This window comes from Microtus ochrogaster, chromosome 16 (assembly GCF_000317375.1).
Source record: "Microtus ochrogaster isolate Prairie Vole_2 chromosome 16, MicOch1.0, whole genome shotgun sequence".
Classification (NCBI taxonomy): domain Eukaryota; kingdom Metazoa; phylum Chordata; class Mammalia; order Rodentia; family Cricetidae; genus Microtus; species Microtus ochrogaster.
In genome coordinates this window covers 38,460,463-38,470,534 of record NC_022018.1, presented here as the reverse complement: position 1 = coordinate 38,470,534, position 10,072 = coordinate 38,460,463, and the positions used below count along the sequence as shown (strand labels likewise).

The window sequence follows — 10,072 nt, the reverse complement described above, 5'->3', positions numbered from 1 at the left end:
ACACACCTGGGGCACACACACACCTGGGGCACACACACATGCACCTGGGGGCACACACACACCTGGGGCTCACACACACCTGGGGCACACACACATGCACCTGGGAGCACACACACACCTGGGGGCACACATGCATCCAGTCCACTGCCCCTAGCATTTCTCCAGAACGCTCCTTTCCTTTACATTGCCTCTAGGTTCTCTGAATAAACACAGCTTGAGGATTCAATTCCGTCTCCACAGCAACCAGCATCCTGGGGCTGGTATTATGATTATATATGACTCATCAGTGATCTTACTGCAGATGGCTCTCTCTCCAGCTCCCCAGCTCTGCCACTGCCTCTGTGAAGTGAGTCAGGGAAAGAGCATCAAAAGCACTCACTCCTGAGGCCACAGTGGCCCTGGGTGGATCTAACCTTACCAGGGTCTTATGAGATCCAGGTCAGGCTGTGGCAAACAGCACGAAGATTTGCAAGACTGGTTCTATGTAACTTGAGACCAACTCTGTCCCCATCCAGCTCATTGCTTCAAGAGAGGCTACCTTCAAGGACAGAGGGATAGATTCTGTGAGTCTACCCTGTGGGGCTTACCTAGGCACCCTGATCTACTGACTGACTCATGTTCTGCCCTCTGGACCTTCCATGGCTCCCTCTTCCCAATGTCTCCCCCGCTGCTCCTTCTCTTGTTTCCCACTTCTCCTCTTCCCCCTTCTCTTCCTCTCCCTCCTCTCCCTCTCCCCCTTCTCCTTTTCCCCCTTCTCCTCCTCTCCCTCCTCTCCCTCTCCCCCTTCTCCTCTTCCCCCTTCTCTTCCTCTCCCTCTCCTCCCTCTCCCCCTTCTCCTCTTCCCCCTTTTCCTTCTTCTTGCCATTGTGCTTTCTTTGTGGCAAAAGCTAGCCATTAGGGCAAGAAACTGCCCCTGCCTCACCTGCTGACAGTATGCCTTTCCAACTGGGCAAGCAGACACAATAAAAGTGATTGCTGAACTTTGTCAAGACGGTATGACAGTCCTTAAAATTTTCCTGTTTCACAAAAAAAGTCTATCAGATGTTCTAGGCCTGTAGCCCAAAGATGGATGCCCCAACATTATAGAGGAATTCTGTCATTTCTCTTAATTTTGGAAGTTGATTGTTATGCATTTCCTCCTTACACAGTTAACACTATATCCTTCTCAGGACTTTGATGGGGTTGAAGGCTAGATAGTTACAATCATAGTTGTTCTGAATCACGGACGAAGGTATTTTAGGTACAAAACTTTGGGTTCTTCTGGAGAAGACAACAAAGGGAGTAATCTTTCTAAATTTGCCAGTTACATATGGACTAGACATTGAGTATGTCTTTCTTACTTGATAATTGCTCTTGTTGTATGCAGTTTCATTTGTTAAGGTTATTACCTTTTCTTTCTATTTTGATAATACTTGATAATAATTATTATAGTATATAGTTTTACTATGTTAGAACCTTTCCCTTTTTATTAGACAAAAATGGATAATTGTTACAGGATTTCTGCTTATATCGCCAGTTCTTTGTTCAATTAAGAAGAGTTGGAGTTTCCATTCAGGTGGCTCTGGAATGGACCCGTGAGCCTTGGAGGACCCAGGAGAGAAAGAGTGTGTGGCCTAAAGGGAAAAGGTGGGGCTGGAAGGTGGCATAGGTCCTTTTCAAGCCTGGAAGCAAGATCAGCAGGTATTCAGGGTAACTTGTGATTTGGTTCAGGTTTTTCAACATGATCTTGTATATGAAACTCTACATTGAAGAGCAAGCCAGCTAGTGTGGCTCAGCATCTTCTCAAGCTGACATAAAAGGATATAGCACATCTTTCTAACTCCTTTTCAGCTTTCAGTATAAAACATGCTTCCTTACCTACTAGTGCAATGGATACCAGATTTCATTTTTTTTTTTTTTACTGCTACAAATATGGCTATAGTCAGCATCCAAGGCACTGTACTTTCATGGACTAGAGGGTGGCATCACTAGTATAGTGACACATTATTTGTGTTTTAATAAATAAAGCTTGCCCAAATATCAGCAGGCAAAGCGGTCACACTAGCCAGCCATACAGACCAGGGAGTTGTGGCACACACCTTTAATCTCAGGATGCAGGAGAAAGAGGCAGATGGATCTTGTAAGTTCAAGGCCACCCAGGCAGCACAAAATTGATTCTGTCTAAAAGAGAAACAGAGCTCACACATAAGTCACCACAACACTTGGGATCCCATGCCTTTAATCCAACACTAGGGAGGTGGAGACAGGAGCTCTATGACTAGGTGGAAAGAGGAAGATGAAGGGGGAATAAACAGTAAAGCAGTGGCGTGTAGAGTCTGAGAATTCATGGAGACAGGATCTCATCCTTTTGGTCAGAAGATTTGGTAGAGGTAAAAGGTCTCTTTAGTGGTTGGCTGCTTTGCTTTTCTGATCTTCACATTGAACCTCAAAGTCTGTCTCTGGGCTTTTATTATTCATGCTAAATTTGGTGCCCAATATTTGGGGTACAAATTCAAAAAAAAAAGGTGTTTCCCTGTGGCTTTACATCCAGCAGCACAGGCCAGAGCTAAAAGGAGCTGGAGTCATTGCACGGCTGGCTAGGTTTTCCTTTTTTCTCACCTGGCAGGCTCTTCCTGAACCCTCTTCTCAGGCTGCTGCCAAACTAAGTAGCTGTCTTGAAATCTTGTCAGGCTTTTGCTGATATGTGTGTGTGTGTGTGTGTGTGTGTGTGTGTGTGTGTGTGTGTGTGTGTGTAAGACAATTGGGAATTCTTTAAGAGAGAAATTATTTAAAAGAGAGAGTTTTTCCCACATTAAAAATGGAACATATCTCAACTATCCCACTCCCCCAAGCTCTTTCCAATCCTTCCCTTCTCCCCCTCCCTCCCCCTCTCTATCCCCCCCCAGGACAGATATGGGAGCAGGGAAGAAGATATCTTAATTGAGGGAGCCATTTTGGGGTTGGCAAGAGACTTGGCTCTGGAGGGGTTCCCAGGAGTCCATGGAGATGACCCCAGCTAGGACCCTGGGCAGTGGAGGAGAGGGTGCCTGAACTGGCCTTGTCCCATAGTCAAACTGATGACTATCGTGAATATCACCATAGAACCTTTGTCTGGCAATGGATAGAGACAGAGACAGAGCCGCATATCAGAGCACTGGACTGAGCTTCCAAGGTCCAGCTGAAGAGAGGAAGGATGGAGAATAGGAGCAAAAAAGTCAGGACCATGAGGGGTTCATCCACTGAGACAGTGTGCCTGGGCTAATGGGAACTCACCAACTCCAGCTGGACTGGGAATGCATGAGCATGGGCTCAAACTGGTCCCTCTGAATGTGGTTGACAGTTGGGGCAGACTTAGGGGCCAATGACAATGGCACTGGGATTTGTCTCTACTGCATGTACTAGCTTTTTGGGATCCTATTCTCTTTGGATGCATACCCTACTCAACCTGGATATAATGGGGAGGGCCTTGGACTTCCCACAGGGCAGGGTGCCTTGCCCTCTCTTCGGACTGGAGGGGGTAGGGTGTTGGGAGAATGGGAAGAAAGAGGGAGGAGGGGAGGAAGTGGAAATTTTGATTTATATTATTTTTAAAGTAATAAAAATGGAAAAAATCATTACAATGGAAGGATTTAGGTTTCTATATGATAATATGCTAGACAGTTTGAAAATGGCACAATTACAAGAGAGTATAACTAGTTTAGATGGATCTTATGTAAAGTCAATTGTAAATATTATTAGCATTATAATTTTTGTTTTAGCATTGAGAAAGTGAGTTAATCTCAGTGCTAAAATATAGACCTTGGGAAAACTTAATAAAAAATGATAGATATATTCAAATCCAGACAGGGATTTAATGGAGAACCAACTTGAGTGTGGCATAATAAGAATAGGGAGATCTGCTGTTATGTCCCCATTTTTATTTCTGATTTTGTTAATTTGGATGTTCTCTCTCTGCCTTTTGATTAGTTTGGATAAGGGTTTGTCTCTCTTGTTGATTTTCTCAAAGACCCAGTTCTTTGTTTCACTGATTCTTTGTATTGTTTTCCTTGTTTCTATTTTATTGACTTCAGCCCTCAATTTCATTATTTCCTGTCTTCTACTCCTCCTGAGTGAGTCTGCTTCTTTTTGTTCTAGAGCTTTCAGGTGTGCTGTTAAGTCACTAGTGTAAGATTTCTCCACTTTCTTTATGTGAGCACTTAGTGCTATGAGCTTCCCTCTTAGCACTGCTTTCATAGTGTCCCATAGGTTGGGTATGCTGTGCCTTCATTTTGTTGATTCTAGGGAGTCTTTAATTTCTTTTCATCTTTCTTCCTTGACCAAGGGGGTGATTCAATTGAGCACTTCTCAATTTCCATGAGTTTGTAGGCTTTCTGCAATTAGTGTTTTTGTTGAATTCTAACTTTTTAACCATGGTGCTCCAATAATATACAGGGGGTTATTCCAATTTTTTGTATCTGTTGAGATTTGCTTTGTTACCAAGTGTGTAGTCCATTTTAGAGAAGGTTCCATGGGGTGCTGAGAAGATGGCTTTGACACATACTGAATCTCTTACCCAAGTATTGTTGATTTTATTACATGAAAGAATACAAGCAAAATATTTAAAAATGCACAATAGTAGGTATTACATAAACATTGATAAAATGTTACTGCATTCTTCACTTAAAATTTATTTATTTTTAAGTTTGTCTGTATGCATGTGAGTCTGATTAAAGTCGCATTCACCATATGCATACAGGCATCCGATTTCAGGAGAAAGAGGGCCTCAGTATCCCTGAAGCCTGAGTTAGAGGAGGTGATGATCTGCCATATAGAGAGTGGAAAGTGTTCCTGGCTCGATGCAACTGCAGCAAGCTCTCCAAAATTCTGAGCCTTCTCTCAAGCCCAATTATGGTACTCTTATATAGGGGAATCATTTATGCCACCTATAAGTGGCATAGCCTGGGTTATATGGCATCCTTAGATATGACCTTGACCACTAATGACTATAAGGTCTAGTTAGGCGAGTATGTAACATGTAGAAGGCAAACAGATAAAGTAACCACTGTAAATGACCCAATTAAAATTCAAAAAAAAACAACATGGTTGATGAGAAAACAGACTTTATTTTGAAATGACCTTTAAGGGCTTCAAAGAATTATTATTACAGTTGGTTGTGGTGAAGCCCAATTGTCTACAGAAGCGTGACTCCTGTGAGGGAACATGTGGTAGTCCAAGCTAGCTGTCAGGACTCCTAGATAAATTGACAACAGATAGAAAAGGCCAGCTGTTAGAGGACCACACTGTCTGCACCTGCCCCCAAGCCTAACACAGTGGTGGGCACACACCTGGTGACTGGTGGACAGCAAAGAAAAGTAAAGTTAAAATGTTCATTAAGGGCCAATCACTAGGAAATCTGTGATCATCATCCACAGAAGTATTTACTATGATGTGAAACAGGTTAAGGCAAGTGATGGCAAGAGTTGAGGAGCCAGGAAAGCACAGTGTATATAGCAGGCATGGCTTTTCTGTGCAGTGTGTAGGATGTTTATTAGGGTCACCTTAGATAACCCTATAGGCTACCTTGTTGGATTTGTTTGGCTCCTAAAGACAACAAAAAAACAAATCACTCTGTGGTCCCGTAACCTGGCAAAGGGAACAGATGAATGTCAAGGTAGGCAGAGAGGAATATGGGCCTCATTAGATGAGGCTGGCAGGAGGATAGTGCTTTCATACCCCTACATGCCCATCCTCACAGAGTTGTAAACTGTTTCCTAAATGGTAACTGTGCCTTTAGGGAGAGGAGAACCTGCCACAGAACAGGAGGCTATTGGTTTTGTTGTGCCTGATGAAGAAAAGGAAGGGGTGGTCTGCACAGAACGTTGGAACATCGTCATCATCATCACAGTCGCAGTAAAGTACATCTTTTCCAGCTGAAGATGCTGCAGCCTCGGTGCCGCCTTCGTTGACCTCCACAACACTCTTGTGAACAAACTTGGACAGACACAGGTCTGTCTCTGGAGACATTCCTGATAAATCAGCCTTGCCGCCTTGGAAGACATCCACCATTCCCAAGTGCTGAAACACAGACTTCATGTCATAATCCTCTTGTAGTTTAAATTTTGGAAGGAAAACCTCAACCATAGTCCTCTTCATAAAGTCAGGTTTGGTCCAGGTCGTTAACATCTCAAAAGTGAGATTGTTTTCCACCTGATAAAGCAGAATTAGAGACTGTCAGTTTCATGCTTGAGGTCTTACCCAGAGGCTCATAGTCACTTCCTGCTCAGAGAACCCTCCATCATCCTACAGGGGGTACTACTTATTTATATAGAGAGGCATTGTAAGGGTCCCACTGACCTGCTAGTTTGTGTGTGACTTCCCTGATGGGCATGGTGGCCAAGGAGCCCAGGAGTAGGAACACTTAGTTGTCATCTCCTAAATCTCTTCTGAAACATCATTTATTCTGATAGGTGTCCATGTCCAGGTGATAATGGTTTAAATTGTGTTTGCTTTAGTTTTGTTTTGTTTTAACTAGATTTAATTTTGTGCTCTTTTATGCTCTAAAGATTTGTCACTCATATTAGTTTAATAAAACACTGTATGCCCAGTAGCCAGTCAAGAAGTAAGGGCAGGGCAACCATACAAATATGATTCGGATATGAGGAGAGGTAGAGAGTCAGTCACCAGTCAGACAGTGAGGAAGCAAGATGAGAATGCCTCACTGAGAAAAGGTACCAAGCCACGTGACTAAACAGAGACAAGAATTATGGGTTAACTCAAGTTGGAAGAATAAGTTAATATTAAGCCTGGTTAACAGACCAAACAGTTTAAAATTAATATAAGCCTCTGTGTGTTTCGTTGGCACTCTATGACTGAAAGACTGGATAGGACAGAAGTTTTTAATCTATAGTTTTGAAAACAATAAACCATAGAAACTAAAACCATTAAAAAATGGTCAAGATAGGAATTGGTGTGAGCCATCCTGGAAGGAAATGTCTATCTAGGATTGGGTTCTTTGTGTTTTGTGGGCTGTTGGGGCATGAATATAAAATTACACCAAAAGCCTTATATCTGAACCCTTGTTTGGGAGGCTGCTAAGATTCAGGCATTGGGGGGTCTAGCTGAATGAAAATAGTGCCTGGAGGTATATCTCTCAAGGTCATTCTCATTCCATATACATTCTTTCTCTGCTTCCTGTTTACTGAAGGTCTGAATTATCTGCCACATGCACCTGCCTTAATAGAAACCAAGGATGTGCCAGGTAACATAAAATGAGCCCTCTGAATCTGTGAGTCTACATAAATACTTCCTCTCCTAGGTTATTCATGTCAGGCATTTTGTCAGTGATAAAAAACTAACACCAGAAGTGATGCCACAGTTAGGGAGCTGGATGGGAAAAGCCAAGGGAGCTGTTCTGCTTACAAAGACCCCTTATGTCATGCACACTGCATACCCTCCATTCAGAGGGTGGCTGACACACTGTGGGTATCCTGCTCCAAGGAAGACCAAGATGTGGCATTATGATGTGCCTGACTTTGTCCTGCCCAGCTGGCACCCCTGCTCTTCCTCTTTCCTGGGTAAAAGGGCAATACTTTTTCTGTCTATTTTATCTTCTCCAAAATTAAAATAAATTGTTAACAAAAATTATGATATAGTTATATTTACAGGGAGGTAATTATGTTCAAGCACTATGCTAAGCATCTTGCCCTCCTTTCATCCTTTCGGGTACCATCTCCCTAGTGATGAAGTTATGTCATATGACAAGGTCACACCACCCACAATGGGAGTCTTAGACACAGATTTGATCCCAAAATGCAGAGTGTGCACAGAGCTGGCAGCTGGGTCTGTAAGCACTAAATACTCAAATGGCAGTTGTCAAGTTGAGAACATTGAGCTCTGCTCTAATGAGAAAGGACACCAGGGACACTGGATTCTCTCTGAAGACATTTTAGTGTGGTGACTGCTAGGGACTCTCTTGCCTCACCTGGCTGAGGTCCACACCATGGTCCGGGAGCAGGACCACAAAGCTCAGCTCCAGGCCGTCATAGGGCATCACCAGCACCTGTGCCTGTACTTCCTTCACGTGGGCGAGGTTAAATCTGTCTTCCTGACGCATCATCTGCACTGGTCTCTCTTCCTTCTGAACACACAAATAAATGGCATAAAAGGTGGTATTCAGAGAGGTCAGAATGTTTCCAAATGAGCAGAAGTTAATGTTGGGAGTGTTCTGAGCACTCGCAGTGAAAACACTATTTGTGGTCCAGTGAACACTTAGTCAATGTCTGCCAGCCTCTTCATGGTTTCATTAAAAAATAATTGTTAGGGCCGGGCAGTGGTGGCGCACGCCTTTAATCCCAGCACTCGGGAGGCAGAGGCAGGCGGATCTCCGTGAGTTGGAGGCCAGCCTGGTCTACAAAGGGAGTTCCAGGACAGGCTTCAAAGCTACAGAGAAACCCTGTCTCGACAAAACCAAAAAAAAATGTTAGAAGTAGATATTGGACTGCTCTAGATAGGGTTTCTAGAGTTGTGCTAAAATAACATGAGCAACAGCAGCATAAGGAAAAGGGTTTATTTCATCTTACAGCTCTCAGGGCACATTGCATCCCTGAGGGAAGTCAGAGCAGGAACTCAGGCTGAAGCCGTGGAGGGGTGCTGCTTATTGGCTTGTTCCCCATGGACTTCTTAGCCTGCTTTCATACACAGTCATGACTACCCACAGTGGGCTGGGCCAACACCAATAGGAACTCAAGAAAATACCCAACAGAGTTTCCTCTAGGTCAATCTTATGGAGACAATTTCTGAGTGCACAGTCCTTCATTTCTAATGGCTCTAGCTTGTGTCAAGGTGAAAAAAAAACCACAACCTGCACAGGGATTTACTAGGGAAAGATGATGAATTATCCAGCAGGAAAAAATGTGCTGTTAATAATATTAATATTTTAAAGTCACAGTTGGATCTAAAGTGATCTACAAAGGGTCATGTTCCAAAGCCTTTGTCCACACACTGGCATAATAACACAGACAGTTAATACTCTTTTTTTGTATCATTTTTTGTGGAGTTTAACCTTTCATTCAGAAAATTAAGTTTCCAATGGTTTTCTGTACTTACCTGTTTTCCTTCTTCCTATACTGAGGTTCAAACCCAGCACCCCACAGGACATGCATTCTCTGCCACTGAGCCCCAGAGCTACACATTCACAGCCAATTACAACTCTCAGTGTTATTTCTTCATCACACTGGCATGAACTTTTGGATAATGTTACTTACCAGACTTATCTTAAATGGCATTTCACGGGTGTCTTCTGTGTCAAACTCTTTATTCCATCTTCCTTTGAAATATAAGGTATTGACAAGAACCAGCCTGGTCTCTAGATCATCTGAGTCATCTGACAGCAACTCTGGAATTTTCCCTTTCGAGATAACAGAGACTTTATTCAGGTTCATTTAATACACGTGTGGGAAATAAGTTGATGTGACATCTGGGCAGATCCAAGCATCATGTTTTCAAATTTTCTGCTTGTGGATAAACATATTTTTTTTTAAAAAAAAACAAATAAAAAAACAATACCCATGTTTGACTTGATGTCATGCCCACATGGCCAAGGTGAAAGACTTCTAAGTCTATTGGGAGTTGAGGATACAGGTTAAAGAATCCAAGGCTAACGCCAAAATAAACCAATTATATTTTCTTTATTATAAGGGACAAACTCACGGAACAGAAATGAGAAGTCCAACCTCAGCTGTGTAGCGTGGGAACCAGAGAGAGAGAGAGAAACTGAATACTGGGCAGGTTGGCAGTTTTCTCTAGGTACCCAAAAGGTCACACCCTAATTGATCCAACCCACAAAGGTTCCTCATCACCTCCTCCTTTTGTCTAAATAAGAGAGTTCCAAACCCAATACAAAACTATATACTCTAGGAACAGATATCAAGTATAAAATTAGGATTACAACGAGCATAAACAATATTAAGCAAGAAACACATGCTAAATGTTTTATAAACATTCTATCCTAAAGTCTTGCATCAGAAATGGCTTGGCTAAAAAGACACCTAAGGTCATGCTCAACTTCCTTAGCGATCAGGGAAATGCAAATCAAGACAACTTTAAGATACCATCT

General features: G+C 42.8%; 1 protein-coding gene across 1 annotated transcript in view; it reads right to left on the bottom strand.

Annotated features, from left to right (window-relative positions):
- Window positions 1–5,600: 5,600 nt before the first annotated feature.
- Window positions 5,601–10,072, bottom strand: part of LOC101996787 (serpin B9-like) — a 12,338-nt gene continuing 7,866 nt past the window's right edge. The window contains exons 5-7 of the mRNA XM_005355018.3: window positions 9,222–9,364; window positions 7,940–8,095; window positions 5,601–6,165 (exon numbers count right to left, since the gene is read on the bottom strand). Coding sequence (XP_005355075.1) covers window positions 5,749–6,165; window positions 7,940–8,095; window positions 9,222–9,364 — 716 coding nt within the window. The 3' untranslated portion in view covers window positions 5,601–5,748. The remainder of the gene's footprint in view (window positions 6,166–7,939; window positions 8,096–9,221; window positions 9,365–10,072) is intronic.